Source organism: Schistocerca piceifrons, chromosome 7 (assembly GCF_021461385.2).
Source record: "Schistocerca piceifrons isolate TAMUIC-IGC-003096 chromosome 7, iqSchPice1.1, whole genome shotgun sequence".
In the NCBI taxonomy this organism is placed as follows: Eukaryota; Metazoa; Arthropoda; class Insecta; order Orthoptera; family Acrididae; genus Schistocerca; species Schistocerca piceifrons.
Window position 1 is genome coordinate 279096365 of NC_060144.1, and position 27422 is coordinate 279123786.

Here is a 27422-nt window from a genome sequence, read left to right on the forward strand (position 1 = left end):
GAAGACGACACGTCTCCATTCGTCCCTCCATTCACGCCTGTCGCGACACCACTGGAGGCGCGCTGCACGATGTTGGGGCGTGAGCGGAAGACGGCCTAACGGTGTGCGGGACCATAGCCCAGCTTCATGGAGACGGTTGCGAATGGTCCTCGCCGATACCCCAGGAGCAACAGTGTCCCTAATTTGCTGGGAAGTGGCGGTGCGGTCCCCTACGGCACTGCGTAGGATCCTACGGTCTTGGCGTGCATCCGTGCGTCGCTGCGGTCCGGTCCCAGGTCGATGGGCACGTGCACCTTCCGCCGACCACTGGCGACAACATCGATGTACTGTGGAGACCTCACGCCCCACGTGTTGAGCAATTCGGCGGTACGTCCACCCGGCCTCCCGCATGCCCACTATACGCCCTCGCTCAAAGTCCGTCAACTGCACATACGGTTCACGTCCACGCTGTCGCGGCATGCTACCAGTGTTAAAGACTGCGATGGAGCTCCGTATGCCACGGCAAACTGGCTGACACTGACGGCGGCGGTGCACAAATGCTGCGCAGCTAGCGCCATTCGACGGCCAACACCGCGGTTCCTGGAGTGTCCGCTGTGCCGTGCGTGTGATCATTGCTTGTACAGCCCTCTCGTAGTGTCCGGAGCAAGTATGGTGGGTCTGACACACCGGTGTCAATGTGTTCTTTTTTCCATTTCCAGGAGTGTAGATAAATGTTTTTGAAACGGGGGGTTGGTTTTACTAGATAAATGGAGTACAGCCAGTTAAAATTTGAACAGATTTCTGGGTTTACTTATTATTCAAAAATGGCTCTGAGCACTGTGGGACTTAACTTCTGAGGTCATCAGTCCCCTAGAACTTAAAACTACTTAAACCTGACTATCCTAAGGACATGACGCACATTCATGCCCGAGGCAAGATTCGAACCAACGACCGTAGCGGTCGCGCGGATCCGGACTGTAGCGCCTAGAACCGCTCGGCCACCCCGGTCGGCTACTTATTATTCAGATAACACCTCATACCGGATGTTACATGTAGAAGTAGAGTATTTTTGAACCTCTGTGTCCTGGAAACCGATAAAGATAACAAGAAAGTTTTGGAGATTCTTGGAAATCGGGTTCTCATTAATTTACTGTAATAATTTCGGCCACTTGCACAGCCGTCCTAGAATCGTGGGGGTGGGTTTTTGTGCTCTAGTCACTGCGAGTACAGAGTAAACAGCAATTCTCTTGTGGTGTGTGCCGAGGAACAGCCCATGAAGTAATGGTGCTCGCACAAATCTCATGATGCCCACCGCAGACCACATCAATATTCGTAAATTGACCATATTATATAGGTAGTAAAACCAATACGATGTATCTGTTGGGTATAAAATGATCCCTAGCCCAAGACCTGTCCAAAATACTTACCCCTACTTCTTTTACACCGAGTTACAGTCACCAGAAAATCCCGTGTTTGTGCTATCGCATGCTTACCGATCGTCGCCATATGGAGTGTGACAGTACCAGCTCTGGCCTTCCTGTCGGAAGTGTTAGCATAACGCGGCGGCCGTGACGGTTGCGTGTGGCCCTGCCAGCAGATGGGAGGTCGGCTTTAAGTCGCACGGTGCCGACAGCCGGCCGCCGCCTCTATATTTAGTCGTGCCATTGGCGCTTCCTCTGCGGTGGCCGCTACACTGCGTGCGTGACCTGCTTGCCGCTCGCCGACCGCTGCCCGCTCACGGCCTCGTTACTGTCTCTGCGAGGCTCCGTGTCAGCCGCGGCCGCTAGCGTTCCGTCTTCGCCAGACCACTGAGTGGAAGGAGTAACAGGGCAGCTTCATACGCCACTGCGTTGCGGACGTAGAAGTCACTGGAGCACGAGCTTAGTTCGACAATGAGCTACTGGCAGCTGTTTGTCATCTTGTTGGTGTAAACTTTCCGTCATCGATCTCAGAAGTCAATCCTATTTACAAATCACATAATTACACACCAGTACCGATAACGTCCTTCGGTTGCAGTATCTCAAACCACGTTCTCTGTTTAATCATTATGGCGTTGTTGGAGAACGCAGGGGAGTGTCGTAGGACCGTTGCTATTCACAATATACATAAATGACCTTGTGGATGACATCAGAAGTTCACTGAGGCTTTTTGCGGATGATGCTGAGGTACATCGAGAGGTTGTAACAATGGAAAATTGTACTGAAATGCAATAGGATCAGCAGCGAATTGACGCATGGTGCAGGGAATGGCAATTGAATCTCAGTGTAGACAAGTGTAATGTGCTGCGAATCCCATATCATTTAGCTACAATATAGCAGGTCAGCAACTGGAAGCAGTTAATTCCATAAATTATCTGGGAGTACGCATTAGGAGTGATTTAAAATGGAATGATCATATAAAGTTGATCGTCGGTAAAGCAGATGCCAGACAGATTCATTGGCAGAAACCTAAGGAAATGCAATCCGAAAACACAGGAAGTACGTTACAGTACGCTTGTTCGCCCACTGCTTGAATACTGCTCAGTACTGTGGATCCGTACCAGGTAGGGTTGATAGAAGAGATAGAGAAGATCCAACGGAGAGCAGCGCGCTTCGTTACAGGATCATTTAGTAATCGCGAATGCGTTACGGAGATGATAGATAAACTCCAGTGGAAGACTTTGCAGGAGACACGCTCAGTAGCTCGATACGAGCTTTTGTTGAAGTTTCGAGAACATACCTTCACCGAGGAGTCAATCAGTATATTTCTCCCTCCTACGTATATCTCGCGAAGAGACCATGAGGTTAAAATCAGAGAGCTTAGAGCCCACACAGAGGCATACCGACAATCCTTCTTTCCACGAACAATACGAGACTGGAATAGAAGGGAGAACCGATAGAGGTACTCAAGGTACCCTCCGTCACACACCGTCAGGTGGCTTGCGTTGTATGGATCTAAATGTAGATGTAGAACAGAAAACTTTTGTCAAACAATCAGCATAGATTCCGAAAGAACAGCTCTTGTGAAACACAGCTTCTCCCTCTTATGCTTGTGCTTTTGTCCCGCATTTGTGCAGGGTCGGCATTGTTATTAACAGATTTGGGGTGGAAGACATAAAAATAGTGTCTTGGTTGTGAGGTTTTTATTTTCGGTGAAGAATGCATTTTTATCTCAAATTTTACATTGTTGCTGTATACACCGCAACGAAGGAATGGAAGAGATTAGTCGTGGTTAATTTAGGCGGTGGCCAGATTTCCTTCCTGTCACCAACTCCTCACCTCGTGAGACAGAATATGTACTCCACAAATGCCTCCTTATGGGGTTCTTCACGTGACAGAAAAAGTCTTCTAAATGCTTGTAAATCTATAACTGAGGCAGAACTGTACTAGTATTCACCTAATGGGATGTGGGAAATTGCCTTAAAACCACATCCGGTATTATTGGCACCCAAATCTTCGCCGTTATTCTACCGGCGCATTCGGTCTAGGGATATTGCACCTCACTAACCCTGAACCAGCAAACAGATATCCACGCGATTCTTGTGGAAGCGTCACACATTGAACCGAGTGCCTTATTTGAAACACGACTTTCTTTATTCGTTCACGACCGCTTGTAACAAAAGGAGCGGGTCAGTGCAAAGATTCCTTCGCCCTAGATTTCGGAAAGGCGTTTCACTTCTGACAAAGATACGATGGGACTGAGTATCTTTGAAAATATTCACCAATATTTCAAAAACGGTTCGAAGGTCATCAGTCCCCTAGAACTACTTAAACGTAATTAACCTAAGGACATCACACACATCCATGCCCGAAGCAGGATTTGAACCTGCGACCGTAATGGTCGCGCGGTTCCAGACTGTAGCGCCTAGAGCTTCACGACCACCTATGCCGGCCACAAATATTTCTTTTTCCTCGTCCTTTGTTTCTCTTCATCAGGCAAGGGGCCTTATTTTTCATCTGTTACAATGCCACATTGAGGTTACAGTAAACCCTGAAATCCAGCAATCCCTTCGGATCGCCTCTTCCTTACCTTAAATTTTTAAACTGGAGGGGAGCTAAATCAGATTAATAGAAGTCATAATATCACAGCTGATTTCACTGCCTTCTCTTAACCTTCTGTAATCTAAAATGGTACTGAGTATATCTATTTCATTTATAACCGATCTTTGGAAGCGAGGAGTGGTCTGACTACGAGACAGACGAGTTGTAGCAGTGCCCATCGAAACGAGCAACGGGGAGCCGTGGGGATGACAGTTATCACAGAAAAAGTGGGAGAAGAGATACCAGTATATTGTACTTGTCGTCAGGGGCTGAAAATCCCTTTGTCGAACGATGATCAAATGGTGAGACCGTGGCCCTATGGTCTGTGGAATGGCTGAGATAGAAAGCCTTCATTCCACAAGACAGGACTCTGTTAATGGGTCGTAGGCAATAGAAGCTTTGTAGAAGAAATTTTTGAGTCGATAATACCTTCTGGTTTTACGGAAAACCTGACAAAACCGCTACGAAATACTTAACGTTCATAAGTTGCAACAAAGTCTGTGACTACCCTTGTGGACAGTTCTTTAATATTTCAACATAATCTGTAACGCGGGGCTAACTGGTAACTGAATACAGACCGATTGGTGTGTTAAAAGAGCCGTCAGAAGGACGTAACATGTAGCGGGAACTTTTATATAAAAGACAGGATGAAATTCAGTCCATTGGCTTGTTGATGCTTCACCTTTTAGCGACGTGATATTTTGTCAAAGAAACAATTGCGCCACTGGCAGACTTAGTACATTTTGATAGGACTGGTGGACACTTTTTGATAGTGGGAAGAAAGGAGCTAACTTATTTATGGAGACGTAGAAAATATCAGACGTGATTTAGTCTGGGACAGTAGTAAGAACTACAGCTATGCTCTCAAGTGGACGAGTCGTCTATGGTTTAATGTTGCAGCCCTCCGCTGCCCATTCATAGTGCTGAACTTCAAGCAAGGAAGCCACAGTGTCTCCACCCTGTTCACACTGCATTGAACATCATGGTAAGTGTAGGCTACAGCTGTGGCATATCAGGACAAGCAAGGGATTTGTACTTGAAATTTAAAACAGGTTTCACTGTTTCATGTTTGTTGGTGCTACCTCAAATCTTTCGGACTCTTAGTTTCTAGTTGCAGACAGTCACTGTGACCATCATAGGTTGGAAACCAGTTCATAGAATCAGATGCGAGACTGTTTACTAACTCCACCTCATTTAGTAACTTGGCCAAACTTCGAGCTTTAGCATGCAATTCTCATCGGAAAGTGTATCATTGTAAATGCCTAATTCACTTGTTTTTGATACTTTATAACCCCAGTTGTCTTTTGTAATAAACCATTGAGAACGTTTAAATCTTGAATTTATGTTCATGTTCAGTACCTTTCAATGAAAAATATTACGTCAATTCCCCCCAGTTTCAGATGTACTGCTAGGGCCTAAATATTTGACTGCATTAGTAGTAAATCCATTGCATACGTACTTTAAATTCAGCACTGAATCTACATAGGGCGCCTGATTTATAATTAATACCGGTTCAGTTAAATTTCGCTTTTAAGAATTCAGGGTTTTGTAAACCTTGTTACATGAACAAACTTCCCCAAGTCAAACATAACATTATATTTGATGGCGGTTGTCCTCAGAATAAGCCAATGATTTATCAGATAGGGTCAGCGTAACTGTAGGATTGTATGGTCAAGATTCTGTAGACTGCAGGAAAGTATCGCCTTTGGACGATTGTAAGGAACTGCAGAAAGAGTTGGACATACGAATGGCATGTGTCTGTTAATGTGGAGAAATCTCCAACAATGCTCTTTATAAAGAGAAAACCTCGGGATTATCTGATTTCAAGATTAGTAGAGAACGACTTGAGTACATAATAAGAGAGATTGCGACACTTAAAAAGACATTCAGACTGTTGTTTTTCCCTCACCCAGTAAGTGAATTGAAGTGAAAAGAAAATCGATGTAACCTCCACAGCGCTGTATACAATGATCAGTTTGCGAAGAATACATGTAAGTGTACGTGTGATTTGGGAAAGCACTGTGTACCGACAACAGTTGCTGTGGCTGGACGTCATTCGAGTCTCGATCGTTGTAATTCGGTGTAAAATGACTCTCAGGCACTAATCTGACGAAATAACAATTTTGCCAGATTAGAGGTCGAAAAAGTCTGGAAGCAATTTCTGAGGAGTGTTCAACGAATGCTGGTTCTCGAAATTTATGATTTCTGTACCTGTGATTAGCGTTTTCTGTTATATTTGAGAGCAAAGATGTAAAACGCTGTTTAAGGTTTCAGCAAATAGATCCATTCAGAGAAAATGAACCAGCCCCTGACGGAATTAGGTTATATATTGAACAAACCTCATTCCTAGATCACATTTACCGAGAAATTTAGGCACAGCGAATAATTTTGTCTGATCGGAGAAGATATCAAGTGACGCCTGTTCACAAAAGGTATGAATGTTCGTATGTACATTACTACGTGCCAAAATCGCTGACGTGTGTCTGTTGCAGGATTCTAGAGTATATTAAAAGCTAAGAGATTATGGCCTTCCTGGAGCATTTCTCACAGAATTGGCATGATAGATCTGTCAAACAGTATCGTATGGCGAGACTGGTGGCCAACATCTGGAGCACGTCAATACAAGGTCGAATTGCTTCTCGCGAAAATCCGTTGGATAAATCTAGAGTGTATGTTTTGAAGAAGGTTGCGTGACAATTAGAGGGCGTTTGTGCTGCCACCTCGCAGCTCGATGCTCGCATGCATGGTCCGGCGGTGATTAAACAAACCCAACGTGTCTTACCGGACAATTTAACTTCCGCGATCGCTCTTCGGCCCGGTACTCGCTATCATCCTCATCAGGTGATAACATGAATTTGGCTCGTGTTCCGCTCCACAACCATCTCCGTATGTCCTGAATACTGAGCGGTGATTGGCTGCACCGTGGACTCTCCAGCAATGCCATCTTATTTCTCGCATATGGAATAGGAAAGAAAATCGATAACACTGTTACCATGTACCCTTTGGTGTGCACTGTACCGCAAGTTTGCCGAGTGTATATATCAGTGTAAAAGTGCTTTAAGAAAATTATGTAGCATCACCCATGTTGTTGCCTTGGAGTCGTACTCGTTGTGATTATCCTTACAGTGACTTGAAAGTACTAAAAATACACTCCTGGAAATGGAAAAAAGAACACATTGACACCGGTGTGTCAGACCCACCATACTTGCTCCGGACACTGCGAGAGGGCTGTACAAGCAATGATCACACGCACGGCACAGCGGACACACCAGGAACCGCGGTGTTGGCCGTCGAATGGCGCTAGCTGCGCAGCATTTGTGCACCGCCGCCGTCAGTGTCAGCCAGTTTGCCGTGGCATACGGAGCTCCATCGCAGTCTTTAACACTGGTAGCATGCCGCGACAGCGTGGACGTGAACCGTATGTGCAGTTGACGGACTTTGAGCGAGGGCGTATAGTGGGCATGCGGGAGGCCGGGTGGACGTACCGCCGAATTGCTCAACACGTGGGGCGTGAGGTCTCCACAGTACATCGATGTTGTCGCCAGTGGTCGGCGGAAGGTGCACGTGCCCGTCGACCTGGGACCGGACCGCAGCGACGCACGGATGCACGCCAAGACCGTAGGATCCTACGCAGTGCCGTAGGGGACCGAACCGCCACTTCCCAGCAAATTAGGGACACTGTTGCTCCTGGGGTATCGGTGAGGACCATTCGCAACCGTCTCCATGAAACTGGGCTACGGTCCCGCACACCGTTAGGCCGTCTTCCGCTCACGCCCCAACATCGTGCAGCGCGCCTCCAGTGGTGTCGCGACAGGCGTGAATGGAGGGACGAATGGAGACGTGTCGTCTTCAGCGATGAGAGTCGCTTCTGCCTTGGTGCCAATGATGGTCGTATGCGTGTATGGCGCCGTGCAGGGGAGCGCCACAATCAGAACTGCATACGACCGAGGCACACAGGGCCAACACCCGGCCGGCATCATGGTGTGGGGAGCGATCTCCTACACTGGCCGTACACCACTGGTGATCGTCGAGGGGACACTGAATAGTGCACGGTACATGCAAACCGTCATCGAACCCATCGTTCTACCATTCCAAGACCGGCAAGGGAACTTGCTGTTCCAACAGGACAATGCACGTCCGCATGTATCCCGTGCCACCCAACGTGCTCTAGAAGGTGTAAGTCAACTACCCTGGCCAGCAAGATCTCCGGATCTGTCCCCCATTGAGCATGTTTGGGACTGGATGAAGCGTCGTCTCACGCGGTCTGCACGTCCAGCACGAACGCTGGTCCAACTGAGGCGCCAGGTGGAAATGGCATGGCAAGCCGTTCCACAGGACTACATCCAGCATCTCTACGATCGTCTCCATGGGAGAATAGCAGCCTGCATTGCTGCGAAAGGTGGATATACACTGTACTAGTGCCGACATCGTGCATGCTCTGTTGCCTGTGTCTATGTGCCTGTGGTTCTGTCAGTGTGATCATGTGATGTATCTGACCCCAGGAATGCGTCAATAAAGTTTCCCCTTCCTGGGACAATGAATTCACGGTGTTCTTATTTCAATTTCCAGGAGTGTATGATACTAAATACATCATTGATGATATGAACTAAATACTGTCCTATGCGCTTCGTGGCAAACCAGAAGTCAAAGCAGGTCCGGTAGAAGTTTCGAGGAGCGTTCCACGATTTATATGTGCTTAGATTTTGTGATAATCGTTCGTACGAAAATTATTTTTCTGTTATATTTGAGCTTAAAAATTTGAAACGATACTTGAGATTTCAGTGAACTCGTCCAGTAAGAAAAAATTTTGATACTCATATTTGTTTAATTATAACGGAAGATCATGCTCATAAATGGCCGGCCGGTCTGGCCGTGCGGTTAAAGGCGCTTCAGTCTGGAACCGCGTGACCGCTACGGTCGCAGGTTCGAATCCTGCCTCGGGCATGGATGTGTGTGATGTCCTTAGGTTAGTTGAGTTTAATTAGTTCTAAGTTCTAGGCGACTGATGACCTCAGAAGTTAAGTCGCATAGTGCTCAGAGCCATTTGAACCATTTGAACCACGCTCAAAAGTGCTGCAATTTTCCCTAACGCCTGTTATCTTGCAAGTACTCCTGCTAAGATATTTCTTGGTTGTCTAGACTCTAGAGATAGAATTTTGTAAGGAGCAATTTGTACCAAGGAATGAATATTTTACGAAGACTATGCGGACACTAAGATCCGATCGGGTGCGAAATGGAAACGGCAATGTAAATCCGTCACGTTGCACGTTGCTCTTTTCAGTTCTGAACGTACAGTGAGCATATGAAGGTACCTGTTGAGAGATTTCGCCTGATGTCTTGCAGCCCACATAATATAGCTGCAGTAAGTTTCCTTCTGCATCAAGATTCTTGGCCGCACTCTGCATGGACAATGAAGACGCTACTGCAGTGTTTCGATGGGAAGCGTTTGATTACTTACCATAGAGCCCGTAATTGGCTCCCCCTGAGCCTCATCTCTGCTCGCAGGAACCACTGGTTACGAAGACAACATTTTGGCACAGACAACGAGCTGCAGGCCAGCGTAGATAATTGGCGGGAGGCAGAGGCGGCTGCCTTCTATGAAGAGGTCATTGTAAAGTTGGTATATCACTAATTCAGATGCCTTAACCGGATCTGCGAGTATGTAGAGAAGTACCGGGAGGGCTTAGCTCACTGTTGGAAAGCAAACATTTTTGATTTTCAGAGAGGTTTCATTTGGGGACCGGTCGGACCTTACTTTCCGAACAGCCATCGTATATTACAGACAACACGTTGATAACAGTGCAGTACTAATGAATAGCAATGATGTAGTCTTTGTCTAGATGTACACAGCTAAATGAATTAACTGGAAGGCATAATAAACATATAAATTCTCTTGATACTACTGAAATAAACTGAAATAGTCGGTGAGCAAACTACAGATTGTTAGGATTGGGAGAGACGAAAGGGGAAGAACAGAGGAAATGACGGAAAGAGAAATGAAGAATTGTACGTAGATATTATCCGACGAAAGACTTTCTAATATGTATGTTAGTCATTGAGTGAAACTGCTGCAAGACAGAGAGAAATAAATATTTTATTAATTTCACTTTTACATCAGTTTCGGTTAAATAATTACATATATTTTCAAGTAACATTGTACTGTATCTGCAGGCAAACAATTTCTATTGAGAATGAATTGATATACGTATCTTAAGTGAAGCTTCATGTCGCACAGGCGAAAGAGATGTCATAAGAGAGAGCAGTGCTTCCATAGCGAATGCTAGCAGCTGTGTCATAGGCGAATCGCGCGGACGCTCTTACTCTACTGGAGCTATGCCTTTCTTTTCGAACTCTAACACTTTGTGCTTTTCTTCAGCTGCCATGTCTCTTACGTGCTGAAGGTAATAGTGTTCTCCTCAGCATTCCTACCGAGAAACTTTAAAGCAGACAACTAATGCTGTATTTACCCATCTGAATTGAGTTCAGCCACAAAAAAACTGTGCTCCTAAAAAGGAGAAAAATGAAAAGAGATGTGCCCTGTTACGTTTAATGTTTCGTTATAAACATTCCATTAATCTGCCTTTAGAATTTATATACATTAATTAGACCTTTTCTTCCGGAATGTTTGTTTCTCTTCCACTCAAATATATCAAATCTTGTTACAGATAGTTTTCTGCGTCTATGATACGCATTCGACAATCTGAATAGTTCTTAGCAACTCTGAAAGCATTTCTTGGCTGTTCTGAATTCGTGTCCTCAAAAAACACGCAATAGGCTTAAAAAGTTCTAACATTTCACTCAGAACCAACCGATACAGGCTAGATACTGTCTGACAAGAATAACTTTGACATTTTCATCCTAAAAAAGCGTACCATATACATGAAAAATTCGCAGACAATCTCCTTCCCAAAAGATCCGCATTTTGTCAATGTAGGATCCACATTTTGAGAACTAATTTTTGTACTCAACTTTTCCTGAAATGTCCTTCAGATTATATCAGTCCCACCTCTTTTAAAATTAAGGGAACAGTGTTAAATGATCTCTGCTTTCCAAAACAAAGACAATAAGACAGTTCCTCAAATGTAATATCCTCACGCGAAAATGCGGCTTGGAATTTTGCTGCGTAGGGAGTTGAATGAAAACACTAATTTTAATTCTTAGGTCTTCCCTGTAGATATTTTCAGGGAGTAATCATTCTACGATTTTAGTGAATTATGACCACAGAAGCACGTACTATAAAACGATGCCAAAAGCATAATGATTTGGTGTCATGTATTGATGAAACTACAGACGTGACTTAATTCATTCGACGTTATTGTCCATGAATGGAGAGACGGATTGACTACAGTTCCTTACTAACAACTGTTCACTGGAGTATAAAGCATCATTGACATGATTACATAGGCAAACTGTTATGATTTTCTAAAGGTAGCTTTAATGTTAACCTACTTTGGGCGTATTGTAAGCGCAACAGGGCCAAAGTTTTGGTTTCACTTTGGACGCTAACAGTTGTGAAAGTAAGTATCTACGCGAATTGTTACCCAGGGTTCTTGGAGCTATGAGCTGAGAGCGGTTGATATACTGGGGTTTAGATCTTTCTAACGCAATATAAACATAAATTCACTTCCTGAGTAACTAAGGAACAAGTATTGCTACGATCTGTTGGAATCGTTTAAATGTGTGTATGAATGGCGTAGCACGTAGCTGTTTATGGCTTTCCTTGAACTTTCGTGTGTTATGATCGTATATTTATTGCAACTATATCATCTGGAGATTGACCTTACTGTTTCACACATAGTAAGCATTTCAATCAAGAACTGTGCTCCACGGGGCGCCATTAACTCTAGGTTTCACTAATGAGATGGGAAAAGTGTTTCCAAAAAGAATGGAAAGCATGAGTGATTTTTCTTCGTTTTACTTTCACAGTCCTCAATGGCAGATTCAGAAGCAGCAGTCAGTTATATCCCTACAGCATGACTTACTATGCGTTATGAACTATTATCGCCTGGTGACCGGCACAAATTACTGTTTGATGCGGTCTTCGGTCGATGGTTTTTTGCACTCTATGAATGGTAAGCTTTAATACCAATCTTCAGAAGTTTTAAATATACCAGTAAAGTTTTTTGGTTAAATATTTGCACTGTTGCTATATGTTTTCAAGATATCACGTCACACACCTACATAAAAGTTTTACTTACGTAACACATGATGAGCTGTAGTGTGATGTTTGCAGATAATGAACTGCATTATCTGTTTTTCAACGTTGGTGCTGATATCACATGGTCCAGACGGAGAATGCCTAATAAGTATTGTTTTGTCAGTTTATAACTTAGTGAAGAGCACTTTGATTAATTGTCCAGGTGAGGTACAATTCAACATCGATAAATGTTTTGATGCACTGGATACAGCTACGCCTAGCGTCTGCCCTAACACCTTTCGTTCGCATTATCGTTATGAATATCAGTGAGTACGCACTGAAGTTCCTTATACAAGACACAAAATATATAACGAGACTTTGCAGATCTATTTTTTATTTAAAACGTTTGGCATATTCTCCTCTCATGCCTCAAAATATTTGTTCCCTTGATAATATGTTGAGAAATGTATTTGGCTGCAGACAATTACACTTCTCGTTAATTTACAAACACTAACGGATGAGTAAACAGGTTCAGTGGTTTGTTTGGTAGTTCCTACTTCATTTAATCGAAGTCACGTAGGTATTGGTTTCCCGCCAGGGAATGAGTCAAGAAACAGAGGAAAACAGATGCAGTTTAACACTTTTACCGTCGTAAAAACTGTGCTGTTGATGCGCATCCAAGGTACATAACACGAAGGGAATATTTTAGAGTCAATATTGCCAACGCGTTGACTATGAAAGAACAGATGGAAAGGCACACAAGACATCCCTCCCAAACAGTGGGAGAAACATTGAGTAAATAGTCACCGGAAGAGAGATATGCCTCTTAAGTGGTCTACGAAGCACTTAACGAACAGTAATCTTAGAGTGATCTTTTAATAATTGTGTAATTCATTGCACAAGATTAGTAGTAGAAGATGATATCTGAAGTTTCATTTGTCACCGTAAAAGTGATTTTTATGGACGCTGTTGGTAACATTAATAGTCTCCCGACAGTTTTTGTTGTCATAACTGAGAAGTTTCTGCTCGCGTTTAAACTTCATCCACGCGGGATCACGGGTCATTCAACCAGCCACAGGCGCTGATGTAGTAAGAGTACTTCACCAAGATCGGTTACGACTCTCTCTTAATGTATTTAGGGGATCTGCAACATCATGGAACTTTCATTTAGCAGTAGAAGCTTGTTTGCAGGGATTTACGCTAAAGAAGTACACCTTTCGCGGATCGCATGGACTAAAGGTAACATGAAGTATTAGAGGAGATTTCACAGTGTCTGACATAATCGAAAACTTGTCAATAGACAACCATGTTCTCCTGCTTCGTGCCTTAAATTCATGTAGCATATACGAATGTACGAATGCCTATTCGAGGCCCCGTCTGCTCTCTCGTAAATTTTCCTTCTCCAGCACCTCACTCCCGGGTCCGTAGTGGTTTACGCCTTGAATGTAGCGCCTGCTGGTCTGCTCACAGACGCACGTGGCGCTGAGCCGCCTAGCGGTGCTGCAGACCGAGCTCGGCAATCGCCGCCTCCACGTGGTCTGCGAGAGGTCGGTCCGCCGGCAGAGACGGGTGTTTGTAGCCGAGCACGAAGTAGCACGTGCCCGGGATGTCCTTTGGGAATCCCTTTGGTAGACACTCGCGAGGCCGTTCCTCAAACTCGAAACCTGGTGTCTGCACCAGCCACCTGCAACAATAAGACAGTATTTCAAAGCTAAAAAGGGCACATTACTCTCTCCATCAAAAATTCTGGGGCTCTTGGGAAAAGAAGGGTATTTAGAAATTTCAAATACTCTATTGCACTTGAAAGAGATTTGAGATGGATCGACTGGGCATACGTTGATGTAGTACATACGTCTCAAATTCTCAACGCGAGTACAGTCCATAGTATCTAAGCGATTTACTCGTTTATACCTGATGTGTTCGTTCATGCTGCTCATACTTTGTAGCTCCGTCGTCACTTCTGTACCTTTTGCTGTTGAGTTTTATGTAATCTTCCGTTCCTCTTGAAAATCTCATTTCTGCCGCGTACAGTGTTCTATCATTCTCTTCTGTAAAGAATTGTACTTCTCGGCCAAGTAAGGTAGACGTTCTTGCAATAATATTTCTGCCTCATCGCTCCTTTTTCAGGACTCTGTGCGCGACACAGTAAAAACGTACCTCTGTCTGTTTGCCCGACTGTTAATATCCCTTTTCTTCGGCAAGGGGCAGTCATGAAAAATTGAAACTTATGCAGTATTCTAAGATCTACATCTCATTGGTGATGAAAACAATTAAAAAAATAAAGCCATTCATATGTTGTTATTCGCAAACTTATTTATCAAAACTTATTGGGTACTGCCCGTTGAACCGGTGTCATGAAATTTGGCAAGAAGCAAAGTTAAACAGTGCACCTAAAGGAGAAAATCAGAAAATTGGTAAATTGTAACTATATCAGACGAAAAAAAGGTTTTTCGCTATTTCTTTTCCGACTGTCTGTCTGTCCGTCCGTATGTTACGAGCCCTTTTTCTCAGGAACGGGTGGAAGTATCATGTTGAAAATTATCTCATACACACAAAGACTTATAGTCCGTTCACGGTTTAGTAAATGAACACTTGTAAGGTATGGGCGGTTATGTCATATATTTCAACACTCACCGACACACACATCCCCACAGACATAGAATCATGTAACTTACCAAGCTGCAGTCTTTCAAAGTGAAACTAAAATAAAAAAGTATGAAAAATATTAATCTGTAATTATATCACTCTAAAGAAATTTCTTTTCTCACAATATACCCCACAGTCTGTTTGTCCGTCTGTTAAGATACGATTTCTCAGGAACGAAGGGATCTATGGACTGTGAAATTCATGTCATATACTGTCTACGGTCAGTCTACGGACACTGTTGTAAAACAGTTAAGCTTCTTAATTTATGCTATCAGAAGATACGGCTACGTATGTCACATACTCAAATGCTCAGAAACTCACTGATTAAAGTCTATACGGTACTTTCTGTTCACCTAGAATCATGATATTTGTCAAGAAGCAAGGTTTCAAAGTACAAATAAAGGGAAAAAACATAATTGTTATTCTGTAATCTGATAATCTCATAATTGTTAATCTGTAATTATATCACTCAAAAGTGCATATGATATGCGACTTCAGACTTAAAATAAAAGCATTCTCGAAAGTCGTGGAATTCCAGGGGCTGATGTCTTGCCATGACAATGTAGATAACAGACAAAAATAGTGTTTGGCTTCTTGGTTACAGATGAAAAGATACGTGTTTCACTGTTTTGGAAATTTAGTTCGTAATGGGGTGAAGTATGGTCAGACTGATTCACTGATTCATCATTGGCCAGCCTAAATCGCTAAGAACAGAAACTTGAAGTTTGAAGAGGGTGTGGATCTCATAACGTAGGCATCGCTTAAGAAAGGATTGTCAATTCCACCCCTAACGTCATCAAATAGCGAATGAAAGACTGAAAATAAATTGCAATTAAGGAAATTTTGAAGCTATACTTAGAAAAATTTGTATTTCCCTTCTCAGTCAGAAAATAAAAAATATATGTTTAAGCATTTTTGGAAACTCAACCACTGAGGGGGTAAAGTGTTCCTGAAAATAAAGAATTACAGAATAACTACCAAAGGATTTTAAGGCTACATCTGTGACAATTAGTACTTGGCTTTTCGATCAGATATAAAAAATAACTGCTTCAGTGATTCCTCAAATTCAACCCCCACGGGAGTGTAATAGGGATGAAAGTTAATAAGAAAATATTTGGTAACATTAAAAAAAATTTGAAGCTAAATTTATGATAATTCGCATTTCACTTCTCGCTCAGATATAAGAATTTGTATTTTACTTCTCGGTCAGATATACGAAAGTAGATGTTAGGGGATGAAAGTTACATGGAAATTTCACTCAAAAGAACGCAAATGAAATAATTAACAAAAACTTTGAATTCCAGCTACGAGAATCGGTTTTTGGTCAGAAATACATTAGAAAAAGACTATGCTTGAACGGCCTTAATTAGTGTGAAGAGCTTAGAATGTGTTGCAGTTGGTGAACAACGTAAAAATTCGATTAAATGAAAACAGAAAAATCTCTGCAGGCCATTGAATCTGCAGGAGTGAAGCAGCGGGCGTGGAGCTAGTGTAACAAAATTTATGATATCGTAATAGAAAATCTTTTAATGAATTTGCTCGACATCTGACTCTGCAAGATTATCATTGAACGTTACACTTAATTCTGCACGAAAAACTTGAAGTGAAAATGTGCTTCATCAAACGCACATTAGAAAGAATTTTCCAACACTCTCTTTGCATTCTGCTTTTATTCACGATGTCTATGAAATTTTCCCAAATAGTAATTCTTGAAAGCTGAAGCCACATCAGGTTTAAACAGAATTCAAAACGACTGACGAAAAAGTTCTGTGAGAAAGTTCCGGAAAAGGAGAATATAATTTTACCATCTGAAAATATAACGGCCACTGATTTTTCTTGTTCCCTGTGTATGAAACCAAAAAATAATAACTCAGACCTAATTTGCTTCGTAGTTGGCTAATTTTAATACGAGATTGAATACGAAGAGACCAAGATTGACAAAGGGGAACTCATCCCAAAATGGAGCAATCGTACTGGCGAGAGTGCCTGAATTGTGATTTGAATTCGTTCCTGGACCAATCTGCTCTCCAAATTTAGCTCAGTGTGACTTCGGATATTCGAAGCACGGAAATTTTATCTTCCTTGAATACCTAGGAAGGAAGATTGGCATTCAAAACGGAGTGTTCAAGAGCAACTATCCATACCGCTTCCTTCCGCAGCCCCTTGCCTTCTATCCACCGTCAGGCCTTTGTACTTGCAGATGGCGACCTTCACGGGAGTTATTAATGACATTAGCGCTAAATCACAGTTTTCAGAAATGGGTTATTAGTGAAAACATCCTCTTCGCTGATGACAGCAATATTGTAGTTACTGAGAAAACAAGAGAACTTCTTGCTGAGAAAGTAAATGAAACTCTCAAGGAAGTTTATGATTGGTCAATAAGCAATAAAGTGACATTGAACATAAAGGAAACTAATGCCATGAATTTCAGTTTTAAGAGGAAAAATGACAATGTTACATTAAATGTGGAGGGCATCTTTATAGACTGCGTAACAAATGCAAAACTTCTAGGAATGAATATTGTTTCTCAGTTAAAGTAGTGTGAACACACAAAGGTACTTGCAAACAGAATGTCATCAGCATGTTATGGCCTTAGACTCCTATCATCAGTGTGTAAAATGCAGCGTGTTTTTTCTTACATGTTATTCATATGTACACTCAGTTACTAGCTGTGGCATTTTTTTTTTTTTTTTGGCGAACAAATGCACGAAATATGAACACAATTTTCAAACTCCAGAAAAAAGCCATAAGAATAGTAATAAAAAATACTATTCGAGCTCATTGTAAAGATTTCTTCATAACACTGGGGATTTTAGCTGCTCCATGTAAATACATTTACCAGTCAGTTGTACACATCACAAATAACTTTGGTAATTGCGGCACAAACAGCTCTGTCCATGACCATGCAACAAGAGATAGACTCAACTTACATTTTCCCCGAGAATATAAACATAAAACTCAAAACAGCATTTTCTATCAAGGAATAAAACTGTACAATAAATTACCAAAAGAGATTAAAGAAATTGCAAAAATAAACTTATTTCAATAGGCAGATAAAAAGTATACATTTTATACATTGAAGGATTTATACATTGAAGGGGTTCGACAAGAAACGTTATACAAATAAATAATAACAACAATGGTTATATAATATCCAAAATTCGACATAATATCTTCACTTTATGCTACTTTCCATCCTGTTTTTACTTTCTACAAATACTTACCACCAAGCTATGCATGACAGAATACTAACACCTCTTCCTCTTTCTGAACTCAACATCTCACTCATTATGAAGGGATTGTGACTGGTTTTTCAGGATAGCAAATGGGACGTTGCGGTACAGAAATTGGCCCAGAGATCACCATTGTGTGTGCGTGTGTGTGTGTGTGTGTGTGTGTGTGTGTGTGTGTGTGTTTAGTGAGTGAAGTGTTATGAAACAATGTGCGAATAGTGTGTGGAGTGACTGATAGTGAGACATGAGAGAACTAGTTATTTGTAAGAAAATTATTGTATACGAGGAGTAAATCCAATGATTGTCTCTAACTAGAAGTCGCTAAATATATTTGTATACGAATTAGCTTATTTTAAATTGATCTAAATTTGTTAATACTTTGACATGTCGTATACACTTGTAAAAAGAGATCTACGGAGGAATAAATCTGCTGCTGCTGCTGCTGCTACTACTACTACTACATCTATAAGAAGGAAAGTCAACAGAACATAGCTTCTAACATTTTGGGGAAATAGAATGTTTGTGTGGTGAAGGCGACATTTAGGCTGCTCACCTGTGCGTGGTGGGACTGACGTTCACGCGCAGAGGTTCCGAGCCAGACTCGAACTTGTTGGCGATGGTGACGTTGTTCCCGAACAGGCAGTAGCGCGGCATCATGCGGCCCACGACGCCGGCAAGCACGGTGCCCGTGTGCAGACCCACGCGCATCTGCAACATCACACACTGCAACAGCATCCACGCAGGCCGCCACATCCGGATATGCTGTGAGTAACGAAAGCGTCCTGTAAACGAATTTCGTGGCGGGTAAATGTACTGACACTTTGATTAGCCTCGTAAGACTTTTTATACAAGCTGCGGATGTTGGAACACGTGAGGCAATACTGACCTTACGACGTATCTTAGAAGAAAGATTAAGGAAAGGCAAACCTACGTTTCTAGCATTTGTAGACTTAGAGAAAGCTTTTGAAAATGTTGACTGGAATACTCTCTTTCCAATTCTAAAGGCGGCAGGGGTAAAATACAGGGAGCGAAAGGCTATTTACAATTTGTACAGAAACCAGATGGCAGTTATAAGAGTCGAGGGGCATGAAAGGGAAGCAGTGGTTGGGAAGGGAGTGAGACAGGGTTGTAGCCTCCCCCCGATGTTATTTAATCTGTATATTGAGCAAGCAGTAAAGGAAACAAAAGAAAAGTTCGGAGTAGGCATGGAGAAGAAATAAAAACTTTGAGGTTCGCTTATGACATTGTAATTCTGTCAGAGACAGCAAAGGACTTGGAAGAGCAATTGAACAGAATGGACAGTGACTTGAAAGGAGGATATAAGATGAACATCAACAAAAGCAAAACGAGGATAATGGGCAGTAGTCGAATTAAGTCGGGTGATGCTGAGGGAATTAGATTAGGAAATGAGACACTTAAAGTAGTAAAGCAGTTTTGCTATTTGGGGAGCAAAATAACTGATGATGGTCGAAGTAGAGAGGATATAAAATGTAGACTGGCAATGGCAAGGAAAGCGTTTCTGAAGAAGAGAAATTTGTTAACATCGATTATAGATTTAAGTGTCAGGAAGTCGTTTCTGAAAGTATTTGTATGGAGTGTAGCCATGTAGGGAAGTGAAACATGGACAATAAATAGTTTAGACAAGAAGAGAATAGAAGCTTTCGAAATGTGGTGCTACAGAAGAATGTTGAAGATTAGGTGGGTAGATCACCTAAGTAATGAGGAGGTATTGAATAGGATTAGGGTTTTACTGTCCCAGAAGAAGCGTGCCGTTGACACCACAAAACAAACGGCTACGTTTGGAGAGTTGCGGTGACTGGTGTTGAATGGCGTATCATTGTGCTTAGCGAGGAATCGTTCAGCAGTACCCGGATGACCATCAACGGGTGATATGGCTGCGACGTGTGAACAGACCACATTCCTCCACTGTTTTGTAGAGGCACAGTTGTGCGATTAATGGTGGCTCCATATGTGATACCACCGGGTTTAAATTCCTGTCATTTGCAGTCGTCCTTGAGGTAATTCTGATTTCACAGCGGTACGTCACGAACATCATGTGTCTTCATGTGTTACCGCACATTCAATAGAGTTCAGCCGCTATTTCTCTACAGGAGAATGCTCTTAGACAAATGGCCGTCTCTCTATGAAGTGTCTGCGTGATCTTGCTCCCATGGACATGTCTGTCCCCGATATGAAGTAAGTGAGACCATTTCGTATGTTAGCTCCGTTCCAGTGTCAGCAACTAGAATGCCATGCATCAGTTGCAACAGTCGTGGTCCAGTTTGCTTCAATTGAGGATGCAGTGTCATTGTGAATATAATGTCATTATGACACCCTTCCGAGTCGAAACTGTGCCTATATTTAGGCCTCAGCCGTTCAACTTGCGGGTAAGTGAACTCACACCGTAAAGTTGTTTGTGACGTAGACTTTATGTTGTAATCACTGAAATGAGATCAAAAACACTCTGAAACTATTAACTTCTAGTTCATTTTTTGACGCCCGCCCCTCCCCAACGATTTGAGCTTGTAACGTCTCTTAGCAAAAGACATATTATGTGATAAGGAGAAAACATTGTGTATCATGTTTTGTTATTGTATGGAATTATGTACTTTTTTTAATTATTTATTTTAGATAATATCTGTGTCGGCGAGTACTGAAACCGCCACAGAAGGCAAATATCAAACAAAGATGAGAATATGCAACTAGTATAAATAATACAGAACGAACATTAATTACTCTGTCTTCTTCTTGGAGTTACGTGAGTAGGATAGCCTGTGACGTTGTATTGTATGCTAACGTAGCATTCTTTTGTCGAGACTGAGAGATGTACGCCATTACGTACTCATTTTAAAGGTGTGTAATAATTAACATATTTAAATGTTTTGAATAGAGTTATTTAATGAAACCTTGCATTATTATTTGTAGTAGCTTGCTTGGAATATTATCCCATCCCTTTAAGACATTTTCAGTTATTTAAATATTATCCGTGGTGCAGAGATGCGCTACGAACGAACGAGCCGCTGCCGCGGCGTATTCAAACTGCATTAAATGAAATCTATCATACCGCAAAGAAGTGGGAAGGTAATAGTGAAATAAAATTATTTCTTTGAGCTTCCGGACTTGCAGAGCAAAGCAGCAGATTTTAAGATGTGTTTTGCAGGTTGACGCGGGCTGCTGATAATATATTACTAACAGTACAAAAAAGATAATTTACCTTCGTAATATAATAGGAATCTTGCTGTGCTTAGTTCTGGTCTGGCTAACCTTATAGTAAAAACGTATTTTTCTCCGATAATAGTCTCATGTTCTTGTGCTAGTCGTGGTACTTATTGGTGTTTTACTGATAATAAAAATCCACTGCAAAATTTTTTTGTTGAACAATCATTGCGCCGGCCGCGGTGGTCTAGCGGTTCTAGGCGCGCAGTCCGGAACCGCGCGACTGCTACGGTCGCAGGTTCGAATCCTGCCTCGGGCATGGATGTGTGTGATGTCCTTAGGTTAGTCAGGTTTAAGTAGTTCTAAGTTCTAGGGGACTGATGACCACAGTAGTTAAGTCCCATAGTGCTCAGAGCTATTTGAGCCAACAATCATTGCGAACTGTAACATCAGTATTCATAACAAAGTAATTTTCTTTAACATTTTCAATAACTATAAAGTAGGGAAGATATGTTGAGTTTTATAGTGAGTTACAGTAACGAAAAATGTTCCTTTAATAGAAAGCCAGATACAGAACAATAAGAATACCATATGAAACTTCCTGGCAGATTAAAACTGTGTGCCCGACCGAGACTCGAACTCGGGACCTTTGCCTTTCGCGGGCAAGTGCTCTACCATCTGAGCTACCGAAGCACGACTCACGCCCGGTACTCACAGCTTTACTTCTGCCAGTACCTCGTCTCCTACCTTCCAAACTTTACAGAAGCTCTCCTGCGAACCTTGCAGAACTAGCACTCCTGAAAGAAAGGATATTGCGGAGACATGGCTTAGCCACAGCCTGGGGGATGTTTCCAGAATGAGATTTTCACTCCGCTGCAGAGTGAAAATCTCATTCAAGAATACCATATATTCTGTTTTGTTGAGAATTAATGATTATACAGAACTTCATGGCACAGCATTACTAAAAGGTATTTCGCGGCTCTTTTCGTATATGCGTTGTTTCGCAAATAATAATAATAAAACAAAATAAACAGAAAAGAGCATACGAAGCGAAAAGCTGCTTCTGATTACTGTCAGCAGTGTAATATAAACTCTGATTTTTCTACGACAGCTACTACTGGTTTCTCTATTTACAGTACACTTTTCTTCTGACTAATGTATCCCATGTTGAATGTTACCTTTTGTGTAACAAAGTCGTTAAATATACAAACCGCCTGGTTAGGCATAAAAGAGGGCAAAATTGCCATAATCTTGTCACAACGAATAAAAGTAGATGAGTAAAGTCATAGAGCTTGCTCTATGACCTGAATAAAGTTTGATAGAAACATTTCAATCCTTAGTTTTCCAAGACGAGAGCTGCTTCAGCCTGACCGTACGTGAAGTCAGAGAACATGTACAGTAACCACAGCACTTTCAGCGATCGTAGCAGAATATGTGATTTGGAGTTACAGGATCCAACACAAAGGCAGATATCATTTCGGTCTTCCTGTATTTAAAGGGTCCAATTGTCTTTCGTTTACGAAACTAAATTGTTCTTAAAAGATCATAACTATTACTACTCTATATTATGTTAATAATTCTGATTGTGTAAGTTGCCAATAATTACGTTTTTTCAAATGCTGGCATAAATTCGTGATGCAACATGCTGTAGGTTTCAGCATGTGAAACTAATGTATAAACAAAACCTATCTCACACAGTCCACCCGATACATAGAGACCTTATGCTTTTTAACTCAACCAATGACGGTTAAACTGAGACATGTCTCATATGTTTCATATCTCAAGAAAATTCCATCGACTGCACTGCTGTGGACCATAAGTTGCTTTATTAATCTCTTAGCAACAGATAAACGAACTGACAGCACAACAGTAACTACAGAGTGCCTACTACACACTGTTATTATTAATATGGTGTCATTACGAACGCTACAACTGTTATTATTCTTATTTTATGAGTGGCGTGGTAAGCCAAAACATTGGCAGTCTAAAATATAGTAATCTGTGCCAATTCAGAAGAAGGTATAGAGCACACATTTTGACTTGATTAAGTTTATATGTGAGTGCTTGGTGAGGACAAAGCAGGTGTCGCTTTGGAGGGGAACGGTTCAGAGGGAGCGCGGTTTTCAACAAGTTTCTACCCTCAATCTAAGTAGTTAGCTTCTTTTTCTGATAAGAAACTGAAGGTAGCATTTGTGATGCACAGAGAATTGCTTCTTTATTCTACACAAAGATGAGAAAAGTCATGGGACACGTCCAAACATCGTGTAGGACCTCTTTTTTCCTGTGGTAGCGCAACAACTCGACGTGGGATGGTCTCCGAAAGTCGTTGGAAGTCCCTTGCTGACATACTGAGTAATGCTGCCTCTATAGCAGTCCTTGTTTGAGAAAGTGTTGCCGGTGCCTAATTTTTTGCACGAACTGACCTCTCGATTATGTTCGATGGAATTCATGTCGGAGAATCGGAATGGTCAAATCATTCGCTCGAATTCTGCAGAATGTTGTTCAAACCAGTCGCGAACGTTGTGACCCTGTGACATGGCGCATTGTCATCCATAAAACTTCCATCGTTCTTTCGGAACATGAAGTCCATGAATGGCTGACAATGGTCTCCATGTAGCCGAACATAACAATATATATGATACATTCAGTTGGACCAGAAGGTCTGATCCATTCCCTGTGTACATACCTCACACAGTTATTGAGCCACCACCAGCCTGCACAGTGCCTTGTTGACGTCTTGAGTCCACTGCTTCGTGAAGTGTGCCCAACATTTTAACCCTAGCATCAGCTCTTACTAACTAAAATCCGGACTCATCTGACCAGACCAAGGTCTCCCAGAAGTCTAGGATCCAACCAATCTAGGCGCTTCAGTCTGGAACCGTGTGACCGCTACTGTCGCAGGTACGAATCCTGCTTCGGGCATGGATGTGTGTGATGTCCTTAGGTTAGTTAGGTTTAAGTAGTTCTAAGTTCTAGGGGACTGATGACCTCAAATGTTAAGACCCATAGGGGTCAGAGCCATTTGAACCAGCCATTTGATCCAACCAATACAGTCACGAGCACCGGAAAGGCTCTGTAACCCATGGCGTGTTGTTAGCAAAGACGCTAGAGTCGGTCGTCTGCTGCCATAGCTCATTTCGCCGCACTGTGCTACGTTCGTCGTAGGTCACACATTGATTTTCTGGAGTGTTGCTTGTTTGTTAGCACCGACAAATGCAGGCAAATGCCGCTGATCTAGGCCGTTAATTGAAGGTCACTGGCCATTGCGTTGTGCGTGCTGAGAGATAATGTCTGAAATTTGGCATTCTGTATTGGCACTGTGCATTTCGATACGTTAAATTCCCTTGCAACTTCCCCCATTCGTCTGACTCCAAGTACCATAACGTGTCCAGTCTTTTAATTTCCGTTGTGCGGCCCCACTTTCGGAACATTTTCATACGAATCACCTTACTGTAAATGAGAGCATCAGTAATGCACTGCCGCCTGTGCATGTGCACATTGTCACCCCTTGATTTTTGTCTCCTCAGTGTATAAATTAAAGTTGTTAATCACTGCCGTCTCCTTTACTAATTATTTCGTAGTTTGAGTGGTAGTGGTTACTGTCTCATAGCGCACAGGTGTGCTCAGGATGGTTGGGAATCACTTTTTTAAGGCGTTTCAGAGCGTCAACAGAGTGAGGCCTGGAGTTGTGGGGTCTGGCGACTCACCCGGATAGGCCGGCCGTCGTGTGTGACATGGTTGGCACACGTCTCGATCATGCGTAGCGCCATCCACGCGATCTGCTGGGCGTGCGTGTCCGACTGCTTGTGGAGCCCGCCAGCCACGCAGTAGGCGTCGCCAATCGTCTCCACCTGCAAAAAGTGCGCCGCTTGCCATATGCAGTGGTTAACTCTGGCCACTTGCTGCAGCCGTTCGATTACACTAGAAGAAACGAAGACGACATAAGTAATAAAGAAAACTATCAATCTGGCTCGATGTAAAGACCTGTCAAAAAGATTCTGGGAGATTTAACCACGCCATGAATATACATTTCCCAGTTATTAAATAGGTACTTCGGTAATCACTGTACACACAACTAAAGTAGTGACCACAAACATGGCGCAATATGAAGTTACATTTACGCTGAAAAAATAAATAGCTTCTTCCAACCAGCCATAACTCGTACAATAATTTATCTTACATCAAGGAGTTCAATGAAACAACCTCATTTTTCAAAAATGCATTTAAAATGTACTTGTTAAGCGAAGACTAACTACACAGTGCAAGAAATGTAAAGCCTAACACCAAAGTATGGCAACGGATAATATTAGTATGTTATTGAGTTTCTGAGGTCATTGTGGACGAAAGCTGGGTCACAGACGGAAATAGGGAGTTGGGATGCTCAAAACGTAACCCATACATCACAGCCATAATGTCAGCTAGCTGACATTGTGATTAATTCCGCGTTGAGGAAATATTTAACAGTGAAGCCAGGACTGCTTTAAGGGCAAAACGACCCAAGCAGCCACTGGAGGCAGATATGTTCCAGCACAAAGTTTTTATACAGGATGTATCATAATAAGTATCAAAAACTTACACAGGTTAATGGAGGTGGGAGGATGGGGTGCAACAAACGATACATCATCTTTGTGGAGGATGGGGTGCAACAACTGATACATCATCTTTGTGGAAACATGTTCTTGAATCGGATGTAAGTGTAGCACTGCTATTTTTTATATTCACAACAACTTCGTCACAAAACAGTATTAAGAATACTGCATTGTTCACTATGGACGATACGATTGCGATTGCACTTCTGTTTAGTGACAGCCCTTCTATTCCGATAGAAAGAGCCTCTAAGCCTTATCCAGTCTTCCTGATTTCGGTTTCCTTTGGTTTCCTAAATTGCTTTAGGCTTGTACCTGGAAGTTTCTTCTGTATGGCCACATCCGATTGGTGACCCTTTCCTTGTAACTATACCTGTAAGTTTGTGAATGCATGCACCGGATAATTGCAATTAAAGTGCACTGCTCATGTAGGTGCAGTGTGGTCTGTAATTATCGTATGGAAGCGAAACTTGGTATATGCAATAATGCGTCAATGCCGAACCGATATACGCGGGGAAAAAATTAGTTCCAATTTTGGCCACCACGTGCAAATCTGCCTCTGTACACTGTTTATATGACGGTATGACATCCACGCTGTCATCTGAGAAGGATATACGACAGTACGGCTGTCCAGAAGAGAGACACTGCGCAGTTAGCGAAACTATTTCATGTGAACGGCAGCCGTTAGAGTGCTAGGCCCGATATCATTAAATGGTTTAAAGAAGATTTGGAGCAACGTTATGAATTTGCATGTTGGTTTCTGGTACGGATCGAAGTTGATGAACGTGATGAGGTACATTTTATAGAACAGGGTGCAGTGGACACACAGAGACACTGCCGAATTTGGTGTAATGTTAAACGGCGTATTTGCACGATGTGCTATTGCACTTACCGTAAGTGACTGCGTGGTGTGGATTCACAAACACTTGCATTCTCTGTCCGTTCTTCTTTGAAGGCGAGGTAGGTGGACCATGAGGTCTCTACGTTATCGAGACCTCTTATACAGCAGGAAACAACAGTTTTTACGCAAGATTCAGCAACAAGTCATGTCTCTCGGCTAGTGTAAGATTTGCTTCATGCAAGCTTCCACGAAAGTGTTATCTCCAGCCGTTTCCCAGATGCATGGCCTGCAAGATCTGATCTGCAACCATGTGACTCTCGACTCTGGAGATGTCTTAAGGTACACTTTCACCAGGGACATATTCAGCCTCTACGTCCTGATCTGAAAATCGTTATGCAGGAAAACGTTGCTCACATTCCACCGAAACTGCTGCGAGCAGTTGGTGATTACGTTATACAGGAGCAACATCTCATAGACATCTCTTGTGCTCGTACTCGAAAAACTACGTAAGCGCTGGTTAAAATCAGCGTTATACATTTCTCATTTGTTTCATCGTCTCTGTCCAGGACACATTCCTAATCCATTACATATGGAAACATATATACATGTTTCTGGCAAACCATCTAATTTTCTTCCAGCGTAAATATATTCCACATTAACACATAACCATATCTACCAAGTTTTGCTGCCATACGATAATTCGAGCCCTCTCTGGACTTTTGTGGGTAGTATCAATTTAATTATAACCAATTATAACCAATCGGTACCAAAAATGCGAGCACGCGCCACCAGAACTTGATAAATTGATAGGGACATGCTTTGCCG

At 42.4% G+C, this 27422-nt stretch overlaps 1 protein-coding gene across 1 annotated transcript in view; it reads right to left on the reverse strand.

Moving 5' to 3' along the window:
* Nucleotides 1-10109: 10109 nt before the first annotated feature.
* Nucleotides 10110-27422, reverse strand: part of LOC124805632 (head-specific guanylate cyclase-like) — a 498299-nt gene continuing 480986 nt past the window's right edge. The window contains exons 10-12 of the mRNA XM_047266199.1: nucleotides 24878-25021; nucleotides 18568-18722; nucleotides 10110-13819 (exon numbers count right to left, since the gene is read on the reverse strand). Coding sequence (XP_047122155.1) covers nucleotides 13627-13819; nucleotides 18568-18722; nucleotides 24878-25021 — 492 coding nt within the window. The 3' untranslated portion in view covers nucleotides 10110-13626. The remainder of the gene's footprint in view (nucleotides 13820-18567; nucleotides 18723-24877; nucleotides 25022-27422) is intronic.